The sequence below is a fragment of the Neodiprion fabricii genome, chromosome 4 (assembly GCF_021155785.1).
Source record: "Neodiprion fabricii isolate iyNeoFabr1 chromosome 4, iyNeoFabr1.1, whole genome shotgun sequence".
Taxonomy (NCBI): Eukaryota; Metazoa; Arthropoda; class Insecta; order Hymenoptera; family Diprionidae; genus Neodiprion; species Neodiprion fabricii.
Window position 1 is genome coordinate 17424121 of NC_060242.1, and position 21200 is coordinate 17445320.

General features: G+C 38.4%; 1 protein-coding gene across 3 annotated transcripts; it reads left to right on the forward strand.

Annotated features, from left to right (window-relative positions):
* Positions 1 to 619: 619 nt before the first annotated feature.
* Positions 620 to 19425, forward strand: LOC124181507 (guanine nucleotide-binding protein G(I)/G(S)/G(T) subunit beta-1). 3 transcript variants are annotated; one of them, XM_046568141.1, is made up of 7 exons: positions 620 to 1359; positions 9097 to 9892; positions 16022 to 16167; positions 16535 to 16828; positions 17007 to 17208; positions 17331 to 17547; positions 17746 to 19425. In XM_046568141.1, exons 2-7 carry the CDS (start codon positions 9836 to 9838, stop codon positions 17850 to 17852), a joined length of 1023 nt encoding a protein of 340 aa, XP_046424097.1. In that variant the 5' UTR covers positions 620 to 1359; positions 9097 to 9835; the 3' UTR covers positions 17853 to 19425. The 3 variants fall into 3 exon arrangements, with proteins under 3 accessions (XP_046424097.1, XP_046424095.1, XP_046424096.1); XM_046568139.1 differs by having other exon boundaries at positions 621 to 1359; positions 16532 to 16828; XM_046568140.1 differs by lacking the exon at positions 620 to 1359 and adding an exon at positions 8435 to 8586 and having other exon boundaries at positions 16532 to 16828.
* The last annotated feature ends 1775 nt before the right edge of the window (positions 19426 to 21200 follow it).

A 21200-nucleotide genomic window follows, 5' to 3' on the forward strand; every position in this document is an offset into this window, starting at 1 on the left:
GAAGCTTCACAGCTACTATCAAGTTTTTTATACTCTTATATTCGTGCGATTGACCTACAACAATTTGTTAACAGCCCAGATCTTGCCGCCATACTGCCCAGTCACAACCGCACGTTCAATCCTTATCGTCTCTGGATTTGTCGTTCCAAACCCGTGGTTCAAATCTAATAGCAGAGAGAACCTCTAATAGCAGTCCGCAAACCCAGACTGTTGACCGAAGAATTTAAAGACGGTTAACCTCAAGAAAATTATCGCGACCAATATTCGGTAGGTAAGTGTAACTGGGTTTGCGATCCGGTAGCTACCTTACCGGTGCCAGCCGTTCACACGTAATTCAACAAGGCACACAATACCCCATTAGGGCAACCATCTCTAACAGTCTTCAGTCAACGCCCCGACTCTAGCTGCGTTCGAATATTCGCGGGCGCGTGGCGCTGCGTTCGCATCTCGGGTGTGACGTCAGCCGGGCTTAGGGGGGGAGCCGAGGTTAGCCGAAGGTTCCCGAGCGCCGGCCCGGGGTCGACGAGAGTATCGGCAAGGAGCCCCGCCCTGCTTGCCGCGCGCCTCGGTTGGCCGCCCCCCTTCGCCGGCCATTACAGCGCCCCACCATCGAACGTGAGAAGCAGGCAGCAGCAGCAGCGAGGCAGCAAAGCAGCAGCTAAGCAGCTCCGTGGCCGTCGGCGAGCCCCTCGATGAAAAGAACTGTACGGCGGTGAGGATCATTCAGTGAACGTTGCAGTTCGTTCGAGCGTGATAAAGAGAGCCGAAACAGGCCGTCAAGCAGCGGCCAGACGATTTTAACGCCGCGAGATCGCGGCCGAACGTGTTTGTCCGACGCATTGCCCGGGCGAACAGCGCCAGGGGACTCAGGGGAGTGGTTCGTTCCTCAGTGCCCGGTGTCCGCGACTGGTCCGCGGTACGTGGAACGCGACGCAGTGTAATTCGTGCGGATAGCGGCAGGTGCGCGGACCGCTGCCATTGCGAGCGAGACGAAGAACTAGGAGCGGCAGCTCGTAGAGTGTGAATCGTGCGGTGAGCGGACAGAGTGAGCGGGATTATCGGGAAACGGGGCTTTTTGTATACGAGCCGGGCGTCGTAGCTCGATTGTTCTTCTTCTCGGTCTTCGCGTCCTCGTCATCGCAGTTTCTAGCCGACCAACGGAACGCCGGAACACGTCCGATTACCCAGGCGAAACGCGGAGTGAGACATAGAGAGAGAGAGAGCGAGAGAGAGAGAAAGAGAAAGGGAGGCGGAGTGCGAGGTGTTCGATATCTACCAAAGGTGAACGCCGAATCGACCTGAGGAAGGGCTCAGGGATCGAACGGAGAAACAAGCCGAATCCAACGACCGAGAAATCAGGTACGATATCTACACTTTGACAGCATCATCCCCCCCTCCCGGGCGATATTTTATTATTCCGGCACCTTGGGTTCATCGCGAGGCTCCCTCCCCCCCCTATCCCCCCCCCATCCTCCTTCCTCCACCCTTTCCAAGCATGTATGGATCCGATCGGATCTCTTCTCGCCCGAAAACCACCGTCTCCGATCCCCATCTGTTTATTAAGTCCCTCGACTTGTACATAACTCGTTCGTTATCGCCTTCGACTAGCTGCCATGAGAAAGAAGTGATAAAGACAGGGCGAGAGTTAGGCGTTTTGCTTGGCGATAGGGGATCAAACATGGCGGCGGTTATACATTAGCGGCGAGTCTCGCCGAGGCCGCGGTGTTTCACAAAACGACAGTTTCTCTCGGTAAAGAAACGCCGAGGAAACTGAGAGTGTTTCATATTTGACCGTTAAATATGGGAAATGCATGCATGTACGTGATGCTGAGGCTTCTTCACGCGGTCGGCGAAATTCTCAACTCCCCCCGTCCTCCTCTTCCTCCTCCTCCTCCTCCTCGTCCTCGTACTCCTCGTCTTCTTCCTTCTCCCCTCGTCATGATATTTTCGTGGCTGATTCAACGCCCCGAACAGAAAACACACACACACGCACTCTGGCACCGATGTAGAAGGCGTTGCGAGGAGGCCGGTTTATGTTAAACACGAGCAGTGTGCATGCATGTTATTATAGGTACATCTTCTATCCTCGATGATCGTGTCCGTCTGTACGATTGAACCCGAATTGATTGAACCCTCGAAGCAAATGATAGCGGCGAATTTTCTGATTCACAGATTTTTAAACATTGTACAGATGAGGAGAGTAACCGTAAAATTTCAACTTGATATGATGATAATATGTCACTGGTCATTAATGGGATGGAAAGCGCATGTGAAAAGTCTCGCTCAATTATCGTAAAAACAGAATTCCTTTCCGTCCATAACTGATTTAAACATTCTATGTAATCGCTCAATAGGACTTTATACCCCAGTTTTTGTATGTACAATTCGTCAGTCGGTTTGGTTATAATTTTATTTCTCTACTTGTTGAAACTGTTCATCGGTATTGTCGAGAAGAAGAATCAGAGTTTCACGAATATATAATTACGTGGACAAATTTTCTTCGGCAAAGATCGCTCTCGGTCACAGTGAAGGAAAAGTTGTTCGTGAAATTGAATCGTTATTCCACAAATCTGTACATTCATATAACGTATATGTATAATCGAGAATGTTAATATTGACACGATATTATTGAACCTCCTCCATGTACAACGAACCAAAACGGAGAGCAATTAACTGACAATCAGAAGACCTTAGTTTACTGCTTTTTTGCTTCTTTCATTCCTCCGTCGTCGTCGTCGTTGCAAACCAACGATGGGGTACGGTTTGAATTGAAAGCAAAAGGGAGAACGAAGGAAGTGACTTGTCATCGGTGTGTAGCCTTATTTTTTCTCCGCTCCCTTGCCCCCCCCCCCCCCCCCCCCCCCACGACCATCTTTTCTTGTTGCTCGCGTGTTGCGCTTCTTTTTCTTCTTCGTCATCGTCATCGTTCGTTTTCATTACCGCAATTTCTCCTCACTCTCCAGATATATATATATATATGTCTGTCTCTCTTTCTCTTTCACCCTTTTCTCTATTACTCAAGTGAATTGTGGAAACCGCAGAAAAGTCGGTCGGCACAGTATGAACAGGGAGTTATAGACCCGCGTACATACATTACACCAGCTCTCCGATATAGCCGCTGCTTTGTTACGCAGGAAATTACAAGTTACGAAGCACCGTTCGCGGCGCTCTTTGTATGTACAGTCAGGTCAGAAATCCTCTTTACACTTGTCGTCGAGGACGAGGGGCCTTTCTACACGGCCGAATTCGTTTCTCTAATTCCATTCTCGATTTTTCTTATCGTTCGCGTTTACATTACGAGATCATTCTGATCCTTGAAAATTTATTGCACGCTACTGCACACCGCGGTTAACATTCGATATGTATGTGTACACAGAGTACGTCGAGTTGTTGTTGCGCGCAGGAATAAGCTTAAACTCACACATATACACAGATGCCTACATGCGCGCAATCATGTAAGTGTTCGGTGTGGAATAATTGATGATACAATTTATTGGCCAATTTATCACATGCCGCACTCTAATAATCGTCCATGATGCATACGTGTTCGGTTTTATTTGTATTTTATTTTATTTTTTTTTTTTTTCTAATTTTCTTTCACCCGCGGAGTGCAACAGCGTAATATATTATAAGTTTTTCACGTTTATAATCATCGATCGCCGAGACGGAGTGAGATAACTTAACGAAACATCGCGTTGCAGCAAATTGATATGTACACAGTTTTCTTAATTATTCTTCTTATTGAGTGTAAACTCTGGCAATGAATTGCAAAGTTTTAGAAATCTAATACGTCTGATAATAATCGAGTAGACAGACATGGTGTACGTAATAGGTAACAAGGTAACGAGAGAAAGATGAAATTGAAACAGAAGAGGAGTATATATAATATCACACAATATTTCAATAATAAAAATAATAATACGTGGCAATAACGAGCATAGCAACAAACACCTCGCTTCCTTTATCCGTGTGTGCGTAATAAACTTTACGAAACATAAAATGCCGGAGGTCAGAACAAAAATCGTCAAATCTAAGGAAGAATTTTTTTGTGTCTGTCATTCTAATCGAATAAGTATACGCAGATATATCCTCTTTTTTCTATGCTCGATGTAAATTCTTTTGAGATACGATAATTAATTAATTCTGACCGGCACGATTTCGATTCCTTTAGCGTATATAAACTTGTATAGAATATTTATCGAAGTATAGTTATATCTGCGCTTTCTATATATTTAATAGTTAACGGTAATCTATGCACAATATTGAAATGTTAAACTGGGAGTAGCGACGATGAGGAGGTATTCAAATCGTTATTTCGTTATAAGAAACGGAGGAGGAAATTTGCCGAAAGAATAATATTAAATGATATGAATTTTGTTTTTTGTTTTTTTTGTTATGCATTATTTATTAATTGAAGTATGACCGTTCGTTGCACCAAGTCCTTACCGAGAAGGAAAGTAGAAAGATGACGAATAAAAATAGGAGAGGAGCACAACCTTACAATCCCGACGACAAAATCGGGTGGATTGGGGTATGTAAAGTGTAGAATGATCGAAATTGATACAGTCTGGAGTAAGAGTGTCGAATTTCATTGAAAAAAAAAAATGCGAAAATTTCTAATTTTATACAGTTGTATAAATTGTCAAAGTATGGAAAGTCGTTAATTGTAAAGAAGGTAAGCGTCGTTAAAAAAATTTACATCAACGTGTGTATAATAGAATCTGTTTTATGCAATCGTCGAAATTAATGAGAATATAGCAAGCAAAAATATCGGCGCTGGAGGGGATAAAAAATAATAATGAAAAAGATCAGAAAACTGAAGAAAACGTTTTATAGTGCCGAATTTTCAAAAAAATTTTTTATTCGTTTGACAGAATTTTGACGATACGAGGGCCTATTTAGTTACAAATCAAGTGACTAGCGACTGCAAGATTTCAATGATTTCACGCGGTTCCTAATAATATACGAGGCTGAAGTTGGTAACGTTAAAGTAACGAAACTTTAAGAATAAATCATTATTATCCAATTTTAGTACTAGTTTCAAAGAGTTACCTTACCCAAAATGAGACTGTTTTTTTCTGTCATGGTTTACTACATTTCATCGTCAGATATTCCTAAACGTTCGAAGTAATGATTTTTCGCAAACATGCATCCTTATTGTTATTACCTTCTACACCAGTAAAGTTACTACCTTCATTCTTACAATAATTTCACTCAGTTTCATGCAATTTCAACCTATTTTGGTACCGAAGATTTTTATTCAGGGAATTCGAGTAGTTTACACCGTGATTTCAAACGATTTCATTCGATTTCTGGTCAAATTTTGAACGATTTGTGCTCGGAAACCGAACGATTTCAAACAATTTGTTCAGAGATTTATATTGATTTATTACCGATACCTTAGAAATCATTTCCGCAAAGTGGTTTGCGATTTGAACAAGGATTGAATAGCCCCTCGTAAACATAAATCGCAATTGTGATACAGGAAGGTTAAAGTATAGAAAACCACGCAATGATTGTATCGAATCGTCGGGATAATGAAAATTCTGTTTTTCCGTGCTCCACCCTTGATTTTGTATTTCAACTGTTTCCAACAAACTTCTCGACTTTATAAAAGCTTCATTATAAAAAAAAGTCTACGCAAAAAATACAGACATGTCCTGCTTCTTTGAATATTTAATATTACGCGCATATGTTTTTTTTTTTATCATCTTTCTTATCTTCGCAATTACAACCCGACTTTCAGCGTAATTTTAAAATCCTATCAAACATAAAATTTTCACATTTTATAACTCTCCACACATTTATCAATATTATCTCTACACACAGAGAAAAATTTCATTCGTTACAGTAACTGGAAAAAGTTAGTAAATCAGGTATCGTTGAAAAAAAAAAAAAGCTGTTCGATCATCGTTGGAATTACGAAAAACGAAGTACACGAAAAACATTTCGCGCTATCGTCGATCCTTTTTTGGTAATCGCAACGGAAAATCAGTTTCATCGGTTTACTCTACTTTTATAGTTAAACAAGGCTTTAACGTCAATTTATCGTCGCGCAAGCATTAATTAAATTTTCCCAACAATTGCAAGAAAATCTAGTAACAGTGATCGTAATAAGAAAGAAAGAATAGCAACGGATACCAGACTTTCCGGTAGTAGATAGAAAAACTAATTTTCATTTTGTACCTAGAACTATACTTTTCGATTTTGGTAAAAAATGAAAATAGTTACGAGACCGAGCGGTAACCGGAACTAAAAATTTCTCTCATTTCGTTAATTTTCACCCTTCCTTGCGCGTACACTCAACAAGCATATCGGAAAGAATTCACCTCCGCGTCGCGAGATCGACGAAACAACGGTGGTTGTTTGTTGGTCGTGTGCGGTGGTTGCGCCCCGTCAATTTTAGTTGTAAAATTCGACGCTCGAATATCTCTATACCGGCGTACGTTTCGAGGGGGAGGCGCTGCCGTAGCTTTTCTCCCCATATAGCGTCGCGTCTCCGCGTAATTCGCCGGTTCGCCGGTTTGCCGGTTCGCCCTGCTCCCCCCCCCCCCCCTCACCCCCCCGTCATGACATTCCCTCCCTCCCTCCCTCCCTTCGACGTCGGTTCCAGCGCGCGCCGCGCAAACGTTCCGACGTCGTCGTCCTCGTCGTCGTTCCCGTCGTCGGCTCGCTCTGACTCGCTGGGTGTGGTCTGCCTTCGTTCGTTCGTTCGTTCGTCCGTCGGTTAAACCCGTTTCGCTGTTGATTATTATTCTTTCTCTTCTTCTTCGTCGTCGTCGTCGTCGTCGTCGTCGTCGTCGTCGCTTGTAAAGAAAACTTGTATAATTGTGCAGTCGATGCGAGAGGAAGAAACTTTCGATTGTCACCGGAGTCAAAAACTAAATAAATAAATGAATAATATGAAACGGAAAATAATACCGAGGATATTATAACGTGAATGAAAATGAAAATTATTTTTACTTGTTATCGATGACAGCAACAACAACAACAACAACAACAACAACGAGGACATTGAGAACAACAATAATTATCCATAATATTAACTGTACAACAACAATAACGGGAAAGAGATAGCGTTGTTGGACAATACAGCTCGTGTGTGTAAAACGTAATCGACAGAGAGAGGTAGAGACGCTGCGATGGAAGAAAAGTGAAGGATAGTTATTGTTGTAAATACAGAAGCTGTAAGATATAATATTATACGCGTTAAACGGATAGTATAATTACAACACACTAGCAAGGTATAGTAGAGGAAAATCTCGTGCACTGTGAAAATAGTTATATTCTTCGGATGTTGGGTGGAGGGGGTGTGTGAATGTACGATATTCATACGTAAATATCTATGTACACCGGGTATTTTGTGGTATAATGTATAATATATGTGTATAAATTGTGAAAGAATTAACGGCGATTTTTCACTTCTCGTTGTCAACCAACCTCCGATTCTTTTATCATCGTGATATATCGTCGTTCGTGATTAATTCTGTGAAAGTGAAAAAGAATCCGAGTAGAAAGAAGAAATGTCATAGAGATGATATAGATAAATAGCGAGAGAGAGAGAGAGAGACAGAGAGATATATACACGTATGTATATATATGTGTGTGTATAGCAGCGCCTGACGGAGGATTATATATATTGCTTTAAGCCGATAATGAGAAGATCCTCCTCGCGGTATCGATTACGACGCGCTGTTGCTGCTGCTGCTTTTACTCCTGACGTTTGAGTTTCGGTCTATATACGATTTTAACTAATTTATTACATATGCGTATGCAAAGAGAAACTCTGTACGATATTACGATAATTGACCGATGGTAAACTAAGGTCTGTAAATTTATTTATCGTCGTATTTCCGTTTTATTCTTGGAGTATGATTATAAGTGCAGTTTTACTTTGATATCGACCTAAAAATTTTACCACCGCGGCGGAGAAGTGCTGGAAGTGCAAAGAACTAAGGAAATTGTATAATTAATAGTGATAGAAGTGTGGGTGTGTGTTTTTTACGATACACGACAAAATAGAAAGATCGAGGTAAAGATTGGAAAAATAGTGTCGCGCAATTTTTATTTTTTTTCTTTAAATGTATCGTTACAGTTGTCAATGTTGTTTGGACTAATGATTCAAGATCCGTTGTTTGCTGTCGCTGTTTCGTTTGGTCGTTGAGGTATTAATTACTTCACACACGCAGGCGAAGAGGAAGAAGCGGAGAGAAGGAGGAAATATCATAAGTGGAATATTCTAGGAAACTCGGATGCATTGACGTTGTTACATTTGTTTGTCATACTTCATCGGACAGAGAAAAATATATATAAAGAAACAAAGGAAGAAAGAAAGATATACGAAGAAAGGATATACGTAAAACACAGTATTAACAACGCAAATTTACCGTTGCTCGATTTTTCTGTAGAAATAATATATAAAGAAATCGTTATACATATAGGTAGATATCCTTTATTCTCCTTTTCTTTCTTTCTCTTTCTCTTTTTCTCGAAATGACGAACAGATGCCTGCATCGCGTCTTTGCACGCAGATGACGTTTTGACGTAACGATTGTATCATCGTTGTTTTGCAGCAGTTCGCGAAGCGTAAGTTGATAATCGGTATATATGCATATCTACACTTTTGACTCGGTACTTGCGAGGTACAATTATTATTTAATTATCACGTTGAACAACATTGCGACGAACAAGGATCGATACACGAAAAATATGATTGCGTTTGTTATCTCGGTCTTCTTTTTTCTTTTTCTGTTGTTCCTCAAGTCTTATTCCCTCTCTACGACTCGTTTCATTTGCCGAATGAAATTCGTGCAGATTTTTTCTCTCTTTCCTGCATCAATGCTCCATCAATAACATCCGCGCAGGGAAAGAAGGAGAATTCGATTTGTTTCTCCTCTCTAAGCATGTAACAGAATAATTGTAATCACCGAATGACGGAATTGCTGAAAATTGGTCAATTCTATTACCGATAACGGTTGTTATTATTGTTCTTATTTCAGGGGAAATGTAAAAGAAACTTTGAATTTGCTAAAAAGAGAAACCGAAACGATAAAAGTATCGGACTGCAATGATGACCGTTTGTTGTATTGTTTTCAGGGAGGAGGAGGCGGTGGAGGAGGAATTGTGGAGGGCGAAGGAGGCAATCCGCGGGTGGATAAGCATAGGACGAGCAGGAAGAGGCGGAGGATTTGAAGGTACAAGTCAAGCTGGCGCGCGGTGCTGGCATCTCGGAGGTCCATAGTTTGCGGTAGGATAGGAGGAGGGCCGCGGGTTGCAGGTGCAGTTGAAGCGGTACATTCGAAAACCGGAGGAGGATCATCGAGTTCGGTGTCGTCGTTTACGTCAATCGAATCCAGTCACAACGTTACTGTAATAATCCCAACAGCGACACCGACAACAACAGCAACAACAGCAGCAGCAGCAGCAGAAGCATCGTCGTCGACGGTAGTAACAACAACAATAAGAACAAGAACAGCGTCAAGAAAGAAGGAGAAGAAGAGGAAGAGGAAGAAGGAGGAGGCGGTGGTGGTGGAGGATAGTAAATATCGTATCGAGAGGATCTGGGGCGAGAGGAGGAAGAGGAAGAGGAAGAGGTAACGAGGAGAGGAGGGACGACGACGGACCCCTGCAGGCCTGGACATCAGGTCCCCCTCCCCCCCCTCCCGAACCCCTCCCTCTATTCAACCCCGGCCCCCCTGCCTCTCTCTCACCCCTCCCACCCACCCACCCTCCCGTCCGACCCCACGCACCCTTAACCCACTACCCCTTCCGTCGCTTGGAGAAAACCCGACTACGGTCTGTTTTTCGATAGAGAAACGGGGTACGAAAACGCATCATGAACGAACTCGATAGTCTTCGCCAGGAGGCGGAGACGCTCAAGAATGCGATCAGGGTGAGAGTTTTTCTTTTCTTATTTTATGTGTAATGTTTTATTGTTGCAGTGTTTGTATTGTTTGTACATTTGTCGATAATGTAGGCATTGGAACGAGAGTTTTTCGTAAAGTGTCACGAGGTGAATAACGGTGTTTCGACGGCGAATAGGCAATTCATGAAAGTTAGGGTGTGAAATCGTGAAATCTTCGTCGAAAGTCATGGAAATATAGGAACGAATGATTTTTCGATCTTTGCTTTGATGTAACATCTGCTCAGTTTTATTACGCTATTCGTATTTTTTTTATAAGTATATGCTTAGCGGAATTCAATCGGGATGTTTTTTTTTTTTCTTTCATGAAAGTGATTTGAAACTATTTTTTATTTTTCAAATTTCTCGGTAAAATGATCACAAGGCCGAAGTTAGTAATTGTAACGTATCGAAACGTTGAAACCAAAAATTACTATTTTGCAGCGTTAGAATAACCGAAGATGTTGAATTTATAAAATGTAAGTTTGTTGAAATTTTAGATTATTCTAAAGTTGCGAAATAACGACGTTTTTCGAAGATCCATCATTATGATACGGTTACAAACTTCAACCTGATAAGTGATCGCGTTATTTTTTGGAATGTGCGCTAATGTGGTCAATCATATATATATAGAACTGAATAAATATCGTACAGATTTAATCATCTGTTTATTTCGCTGCGAGACGGACTCCGAAGTTTTAATTTGAAAATTATTTTAAACGTAGGTATTCGAAAGCAAAAGTGCAAAGTTGACTGCGCGATTCAATATAGTCGAAAAAATATTTCCATAACGCAAGATGTTTTTTTTTTTTTTATGTTTCTGTATCATAAATTTCAACTACTATGATATTATTCTTGACGATTTTGCAGACATCGCATTGTTCACCAATTATTTCAACGATTAAAACATCGAATTGATGAAACGTTTTTATAATGAACTGTCTAGGGGCTAGTTTTGTTCGTAAAAATGATTTCTCTACAGGTCGACAAAACTCAGATTTTGGATGACTGTGGAGTATTCTTTTTTTATTCTTTTTCTTTTTACTTTTCGTCACTTGTAATGATTTCCAGAATCGTTATTCTTTTATCAACCGGAGCGCCAAATGGAAATAAATATGAGTTTTTTGGTGTGTAGAGAATTCTTTTTCCAAAATAACAAAATCAGCCCTGGTTCGTTAAATTTGGTCAAACGATGCGCTTTTCTCACTGCAGAAATAATACAATAATGTGATATCGCCCGTTGGATGTATGTAAGTTTCACTTCAATTACGCCTTTCAGCGACCTTGATGGAAAATTCCAAAGTTTCGATATATATAACGAGTTTTTCTCTACAAATGGATCGTCACACCAACGTTACGAACTTTGCCCTCATTTACCGCGATGCATTTCAAAGTCTATTAAAAATAGTTGAAAACAAACACATTATACTCACATTCTGCAAGGTAAACTTTTTTTCAAATGGTTATTCTAAATTTATGTTTTCGAAATTGAACTTAGTGCGTTTCATACGTCATTTTATGTAAGCTATTGTTATCTTTCTAACTTCAAACAACATATTCATCATCTGTCAACGTTTGATTGAATTTTATACCGAGAATTCTGTGTGTATTATTCGCTCTCTTGTCACGTTCTTTTCTGGCATTTCTTAGACACGGAGCGAAATCGGTCTCAATTATGAGACATTACGACGTATAATTTAGGTCGTCGCGCGTTTAACACAATTCTAGTCGGCATTGAGTCAAAAATCAAATTATAGAAGTATTATACGTGTGCAATAAGAGAGATGAAGGGCAGTTTCTGAACTCGATGCAATATACGAGATGGAAAAAGTAAAGAATTAGGAAGAGGAGAAACTAAACTACTGCAGATAGCCGCGCGGGTCACACAGAAATGGCTCCGAATCATTCTCATTTTTTAAACATTTCCTAATTTATCTGATAAACAATGCTAAAACGATACTTGGAAATTCTTAAAATAGACCTTTGGCCGCCGCTGTACGTGTGTGTGATGTATAAGTATATGCATTTCTATTTCTTTTTCGTTCTCCCTCGTCTTCGATTTTATAATCTTTTTCTTATCATATTTTGCCGCACTTAACGACGAAGAAAAGAAGAAAAATGAAATAGAAATACACTTGTACGTGTAGTAATTTCGTAGTGTCGCGAACTTCAACCTCATGTCGAATTTGAAACTAAATAATTATAAATAGATAATTGAAAAGAGATATTGAAGAAAGATGAAAAAATACACCCGAATACCAGATTTTGTCTTTTCAACTCGTATAATCTTTTATAAATATATTCTTACGCGCTGCTTTATATGAATGACGAGCCAGCGATAAATTATTGTTGTTCTAGGTCGTTGAATTGGTTTTGACGTTTGCTATATGTTATACATATGTAGATGCCATGTAGTTTGTATGGATGTGTATAGGTATGCATGTAACTGAGAGAGAGAGAGAGAGAGAGAGATGGAGAGGAGGTAGAAGTAGGCCAAATCTATTAAACGCAAAAAGAAGAGGCAAGCTGTAAATGAAAACCAAAAAGTAGATAAAAAAGTTTGACAAATACAAAATATCGAGATTAAAATTAAAAAGGTTTCGTTCTGCAGTAAAGCTGTATAATTCATTGATACTTTTAATATTATTATTTTTGTTCGGTTTTTTTTTCTCTCTCCCTGTTCTTCGTTCTCTAACGTATTTACATATCAAACAAATATTTTAATATGAGATATTTTTTTCTTCACACCTGAATTTAATTAAAGTTTCAAACATTCTTCGGTTTCGTCGATATTTTAACGATACTTTACAGTAATCTTATAATACTAACAACAGGAATCACAAGAATAACAATATCCTCGTTTTATTCACGGAATGTTCGACACTCATTCCTCAAATCGGTCAAAAACCGGAAGTTGAGGTGCCTGCATGTTATCCTCGGTTTCCTTTTGACGCAGTCACTTTCCGTCATTGCATATAATTAATAGTATCATCTTGCATGACCCAGAAAAAAAAGAAAAATCAAAAATCAAGAGAAAACTAAACCGGTTTGTAAATCCACAACAATTTTGCAACCGTTTAATAAACTAGAAAAATAAGGAATGAATTTCTGATATTCTTTATATCGTGAATATTCGACTCGATTTTCAATTCAACTAGTACATAATATACAGTCTTACATACACATATATCTACATGTAATGTACAAGTGTCAAATCATTCGCAACTAATGTAGTTTTTTCCGCTTTCTTTCTTCTTTCTCATCGCGAATCTCGTGTTATGCAATTGATCTGACGCATACTCTTATTTATACATGATATACCTACACGTTTAGTATGTATCATGTAATGATATTTTCTATATCGTGTAAGGATGTAGAAAAATGCGCAGAGGTACTCTGCGAAGTTTTTGTTTTTCAACGAATGAATGAATCCATGCGTGAATGATATATATATATATATATATATATATATATATATATATATATATATATATATATATATATATAATATATATAGAAAAGAAAATTAGAAAATGTGAGAACGAAGACGATGAATTGGGAAAAAAGAGAAACGAGAATAACGTATCGAAGTATGTAAAGACAAACTGCTATCAATAAGAAAACTGTACAAGATATTGAGGCTATTAGTGTCATTATTAGCTGTGTAGTTGTACAATCTTTGAACTTTTCATTTTTTACAGTATTATCCAAACAATATAAAAGTTTCGGCTATGGTAGAAAAGCAAACGCTTGTAATTTTTTTTTTTTTTGTTTTTATTTTTTATAGCATATGCATGTTACTGATTCACACAGACATGTATGTACAAATTTTTCTTATAACTTTTACGATGATTCGACTTTGCGTTGGCAACGTTTATACTAATCAATGTTCGTACGCGTTTCCTTTTTTTTTTTTTATATCTACTAACCTTTTGAGTTGCAGTGGTAAGTAATTTTACCACATATTTCTTTGCGGTTTTGCTATTTCCGTAGGTATACTTATAGGTTTTGAATATTTGAGAGTCATTATTGCGACATAATGTAATTTTTATTTTTAGAAACAAATTGATTGAAAAAAATCGTCGAAATTGAAGGAATAATTCATTTCCGAGAAACTTACCCCTCTACACATACCGATGTCGTACATAAATTATAAGTTTTTGGGGTCGATGATTACGATTGTGAAACCGGATTTTAAAAATTCAAGATGGTGGATCCAATATGGTGAACGAAAATTTCAAATTCGATCGATTCCTGAGAAAAATTCTATCCCGGGGTTTTTGGTTTCGCTGATGACGATTTTTGACCGTATTTCATCAAATTCGAAACTTTCGTTCAGCATGTTGGATCCATCATCTTGAATTTTCAAAATCTGATTTCAGATTCGTAATCAGTGACCCCGAAAACCTCTGCACAGAGTTTTTTGACCGGATTTGATGAAATTTCAAATTTTTCCCCGTCATATTCGATCCGTTATCTCGACCTTTCGAACTCGGATTTTAAATTCGTAATCAGCGAGCCCAATAACCATAGAATACTATCCGGTTCTTAAATTTGACTCAGCACAATAACGTGTGACCGAAAGGGTTAATCAACCGAACTGTAATTTAATGAATAAAAAAGACGTAAGATTGGTTCGAAACGTATCATCGATAACTGTAATCATCGCGTGTTGCATCGAATGATGTTTGAAAAAGATTTTTTTTTTTTTTTTTAAATTCGCAACAGACAACCGTGTAAAATTGAAATTTCTCCACAGCGTGTACGACGTAACGATGCATCAAAGCCTCTGTCGTATAGGGCGCGGCACAGGCGACGACGACGAGGAGGATTCTCGGTTTCTCTTTGGCTTTGGCTTTAGGTTCCTTTCCTGCCTGCCCGCCCGCCTGCCTGCCTGCCTGCCGGCGTCGTCGTCGCGTGTCCGATCAATACACGTTGTACAACCCCTCTCTTTCTCGCTCCCACGCCCTGTTTTAAATCTCGTGTTACATACAGTATATACCTTACTACCTTATACCTATCTACGTACCCTGTGTTCCTGAACCACCTTCTCTTTGTCGTCGTTTTCCTCTCGTCTTCCCTTTCCGTTCTGCCCTTTGGACCCCTTTCTTCTTCTTCTTCTCCTCTTAGTTTTTTTTCCTTTTTACCTTTTTACCCTGCTTTTTTTCCACTTATTATCGCTTCCCTGTCACTCTTCGCATTCCCAACCGACATTTTCTTTTTTCAGTACGTGTGCAAACGTGCAGCAAATACTCGCGAAATTTGATACATCGTATATGTATGTTGTACCTGTTACACAAATAATGCATGTAACAATCTTTTCCGCGATACGTATTACAGTTACATTGAACATGTAATACTTGTGTATGTACATGCGTAATGGAGCAGGCGTGCGTTTTTAAATGGATTGAAGTTATATTTTTTAAATGCGAAAAACGACAAAGGAAAAACCAAAAGAAACAAAAAAAAAAAAAATAAAATGGCTGAAATTGGGAGGAAAATTAGCGGGACAAGTTTTTTTTCTTCTTTCTTCTCTGTCGTTCTGCTCTCGTGTGGGATTTTTTTTTTCTTCTTTCTTTTACTTTCTTCTGTTCCGATTAAACCTTCTTTTTTTCGTATGTTAGAAAACATAATTTAGCAGTGATTATGAATACATAGAAATGAATGTAGTTGTATATGAAAAAATTCAGATCAATTTTATTTACACTTAATAACAATAACAATTGCACACAGTAGTTATTATTACATATTGAACTAACTTGTTGAGGTTTTACAATCGTTCAATCATTTTAAATTTTCACTAATGAAATGATTTGCTTTTTACTGGCGATTATAAACGATTTGACGGAACACAATGAATTTTTACAGGTTATAGATAGATAGAATTAATGATTAATGATACCGTTAAATAAAGATATAAATTTTTTACAAACATTGTACAAAATTTACTGCTAGTAGAAACAGAAAATACCTATCGCTCAAACATTCAAGCAATGTATCAGCAATTGTATTATACAAATCTACAATTATGTTGTGAAATTGAATTTGTTATTCAATTATTGTGGTTTTTTAAATGCTGAACAATTTAATTTTTTTAAACTTTGTATCATTGCTACGCAGGATGCTAGAAAAGCGGCATGCGACACAAGTCTTTCCCAGGCGACGTCAGGCATGGAACCAATTGGGCGGATACAGATGCGAACGAGACGCACACTTCGCGGTCATTTGGCAAAGATTTACGCTATGCACTGGGGCAGCGACTCCAGGTATTACCCACTGTAACGTTCTTCCCACATTGAAAATTGTTGTTTTTCTTACCAAGTCCGACAAGCTTGTGGTTCACGTAAGAAAAATGTAAGCATAAGGAACAAAAAGAAAAATATAAAGAAAGCGAAGATGACAGTGTTTACCAAAAGTTTTCTGAAATATATCGTGTCTTTTTATTTATTTCTCTTTTTTTTTTCTTCCTTATAAGAATTGTCTCTTGGTATTTTAATGTGCGTTTCGTTTATAAACTTTGTCATTATTGATTAGCCAATGCGAATGATTGATTGATTGCACTGCGTTCCAAAGAATTGCATTGGACAGAGCAACAACTGCTACTACTACATTTGACGTGATCATTGTTAGTAGGAACCTAGTATCTGCGTCCCAGGATGGCAAGCTGATCGTCTGGGACAGCTACACAACCAACAAGGTCCACGCCATACCACTCCGCTCTTCGTGGGTAATGACATGCGCCTATGCGCCGTCGGGCAGTTACGTCGCTTGTGGTGGCCTCGACAATATATGCTCCATTTATAGCCTCAAAACAAGGGAAGGCAACGTCCGGGTAAGCCGAGAGCTGCCCGGTCACACTGGATATTTGTCATGCTGCCGGTTCCTTGACGACAATCAAATCGTCACTAGCTCAGGTGATATGTCATGGTGAGTCAATTTGTCGTACTGATTTTATCCCATTTTTGTTTCACATGCCGTATGAGTTGAGAAAATATACTGCTTACTCGATCGACGAGTGATGATAATTGATCGAACTAAACTGATAAATGTGTAATTTTATGAGTATAAAACAGACTGATATGGGTTCTCCTATGATATTTGACAGCGCGTTGTGGGATATCGAGACTGGTCAACAGTGCACATCGTTCATTGGTCACACAGGTGACGTTATGTCGCTGTCGCTGGCGCCAGACATGCGCACATTTGTATCGGGTGCCTGCGACGCAAGTGCCAAGCTATGGGATATTCGCGAGGGTTCATGCAAGCAGACTTTCCCGGGTCACGAGAGTGACATTAACGCCGTTACGGTGAGTAATGGTCGTTTTTCGCAAATATGAAAATAGAACAAAAAATTATTAGGCGGCGAGAGGCTGAAGGAAGAACAACAAATCCGACAAACTGAAAGACAGAAGAAAAATTTTCTTTTCAGTTCTTCCCTAACGGCTACGCGTTCGCAACCGGTTCAGACGACGCGACGTGCAGACTATTCGACATAAGGGCGGACCAGGAACTCGCTATGTACAGCCACGACAATATTATCTGCGGCATAACTAGTGTGGCTTTCAGCAAGTCGGGCAGGCTCCTTCTAGCCGGTTACGATGATTTCAATTGCAATGTCTGGGACTCGATGAAGAGCGAACGTGCCGGTAAGTTTATTTTATGAACAAATGACCAAATTTATCTGTTGTTTGTATATATTCGCTTTATTATTTCTTACACGGCGTGTCGTTTATGTTTTGGAATTTAACACATAATTCATTTTTGTTGTATTTTCTTGTTTCCCACCTTTTTTTTTATCACTACTCGAACATGCTCTCGATGCTTGGCGTGGCCAAAAACCAAAGGAATTCTGGCTGGACACGACAACCGCGTATCCTGTCTTGGCGTAACGGAGGACGGTATGGCGGTGGCGACGGGCTCATGGGACTCTTTCCTTCGCATATGGAACTAACTTGAGGCTCCTTTCAAGCCGAACATGTTGATCCAAAGAACCAAATGCACCAGCCAATCCGCATACAGCATCAGTATCAAGTACCACCACTTGACCAACGGCGATCAGTACGGCTATGATCATTCTCAAGATCAAGATAGTCGTTATCAGGATCGCGATGACGATCGGGACAAGTTCGCGGTATCAGCTACTAATACTAATAATACTATTACCACTATTACTGCTACTACTACTACTATTACTACTACTACTACTACTACTATTACTATTACCACTACTGCTATTACTACTACCACTACTCCTACTACGACGACGCATAATGATGATAATGAAAAAAAATTTAAAGACGATACAACAAAATCGGTACATTATCAGCCAGATACGAATGAAACTTCTACTACTGCTACTACTACTACTAATACTACTAATACTACTAATACTTATACTTATACTTCCACTGCTACCCCTATTTCCCACAATAAACCGGAGTTGAAGTTGATCAGGAACTTTGGACATCGTCAAAGTATTAAATGTAATAGTAAGAACGATAATTTTGGTTGTGGTGGTAAAGATAATTGTATTGTGCGGAATCGACATCAACAACAACAACATCAACATCAAGAACAAGAAGAACAAGAAATACGAGAACAACCTAGTAGCCTAGTCGTCGATTTTAAATTGCGTAGATATATTAACAACGCCAGAGTTATTACAAATGACGCCAAGGTAAACCACGAGTACCAACGTTTCTAGTTTATATTATATAGTTTAAAAATATGGGGAAAGAGGAGTTGAAAAATGAACGAATGCTGCCGACCCCCTTTTCTTACTTTCCCATCTGGAACTTGAGGAAGACCAAAGGAGAATTCATATAGTAGAGACGTCTAAAAATTGACTGGACATTGAAAAGAAAAGAAGAGATAATTCCCTTCCCCAGTCTCTTTGTTGAATGGAAAAAGTAATCTCAAGAAACCAAGTGAAAAGAATGAATAAATGAAATGAAACGCATGATATCCTCCCTCGCATAAATCCCCCACGCACCTTGCCCCAACATTAAAGAAACACATGATATGAAAATTTATAATTATTAATTATTATATATACATACGTAACGATAAAACGACGATTTGTCTCTTATTGTCGTTGTTAATCATTTGTCACTGAAATCGTCCCACATCCTCTAGCCTTTTTCCTCTGTTCCCATTCCTCCGACGGGTTGAAAATGATTGAAGCATAATACGCAAGTGTGAGAGGACAGGAGAAATAAATTACGAACTGCACATCTCGAAAATTACGCCGTTGCGGCTCGATAATGCGATAATGTACGACAGAGAGGAGAAAGCGAAACTACTTGAAAGTCCGATATAAAATGAAGTATAAAAGAGGAAATACAAGAAGGAGGAACGAGGAATAACGGTTATAAGATGAAAAATGAACAGATGGTAGATCGAAGAAAATATTTAGACCAATTGCTGCCGCGAATAATGAGATAATTTTCCCTCGTGCCAATCGTTTGGTGTATTTTTTTAGTCTTTTCTTATTCAGTCAGAAGCAAGGAAGAGGGGGAGAGAAAGAGAAAGAGAAAGAAAAAGAGAAATTGGAATTGGTGAGAAAATCGTTATGGTTTAGGAAATCACGGAAATCGACAAATTTCGAACACCCGGAATTATCATGCGAGTATCGCGTGATATTCTGAAATCTGGAATTTGTTTTGTATTGCCTGTGAGAAGATCTATACAAATTTTTTCCTCTACTCTCGCGTGCAGTCTACGCAAATTAACGTGAGAAATAGGAATGAGAAAAATTAAGATATGTGGGGGAGAGAAGAATTGATGGATGATGATCAAAGAAAATGGCGATGATGCGAGTGAGGACAAAAACGTGGAAGAAGCGAAACTGTTGCTGAAATCCAAAAAGAACAAAAATATGTTGAAGAAAAAAAGTGAAATTTGAGCCCTGGAAAGGTATATGTACGGATTATTGTTTGTATCTGCACATGTATTTAACTTAACGCGGTAAATGTTTACGGACGCACAAATTACGGGCACACAGGCGCACACGTTTCAATGAAAACGCTAATGTGAAAGAAGAAAAAAATATTGATTGAGAATTAGAAAAACGAATCAAAGGAAAGAATAAAAAGAAAACACAATTATTAATAAGATAATTAAATCAAATACACACTTACACATGAAAAAAAAAGAGGAGAAAAACAACTACAAATAGTAGAGGAATAAACGAAAATACCGCGGCACAAAATGAATAGCTCAATGGCGTTTGTGGTACAAGAAGAAATAAAACTAAAGGAGAAAAAATAAAAGAGATGATTATATAATTTAAATTGTACACGCGCGTTGTGTATGATGTGAAACACGTATATAATTATAATTATTCACATAAAACTACATATAATTACAATTACTATTATTATTATTATTATTATTATTACTACTACTACTACCACTACTACTACTACTACTACTACTATTATGATACAACTATAGTTAACTAAACTGTAACGCAACGTAACGTGTAACGTGTAACGTAAGAGACCTACCTGTTTTCCTCTGTACTCTACATAATATAGGTATATATATATATGTGTGTGCGTACATTTATATATATATATATATATGTATATATAAATATATACATATGCATATATGTATACATATATATGTAATATAATATAACATAATATAATACAATACATTATAACACATTATGATACTAAAGAAAGGAGAGAAAAGAGCAAAGTGAAAGAAAATTAAAAGATCAATCCAAAATAGAAGGAAGAAAAAAAAAACTAAAAACGCAGAGGGAAAAAATTGACAAAAAAAAATTTTTTTTTTTAAATAGAAATTGAAGCGGTGGAAAAAGATCGAAATCAATTTGGAATTCTTATATATATATATATATATATATATACACATCTACATATATATATATTATAAATATAAATAAAATGTTGAAGAACAAGATTATTGAAGTGTGAAAAGATGAAAAGAAGTGATGAAGATAAAATGAAAAAGGTAGATGATAATAATAATGATACGAAAAAATAATGTGTATCCCTTACCGCCCCATCATCTGAAAATTCCATTTTGCCCCCCTTCTGCGCCCTCCTCGCCGTCACCGCCATTTTTATATCCCAAAAATTAACTCCCACGGACATATTCATATACACTTATACATATAAATACGCATACGATGTATTATGATAATTTCTTATGTTTCTATTTCCTATTTATTTGTATAGTTATTCGTTGTATACTTTATATAGCCATAGGCGGTCCGGAAAATTGACCGAACGGATAAGAAGGAGAAAAGAAAAGAAAAGAAAAAAGA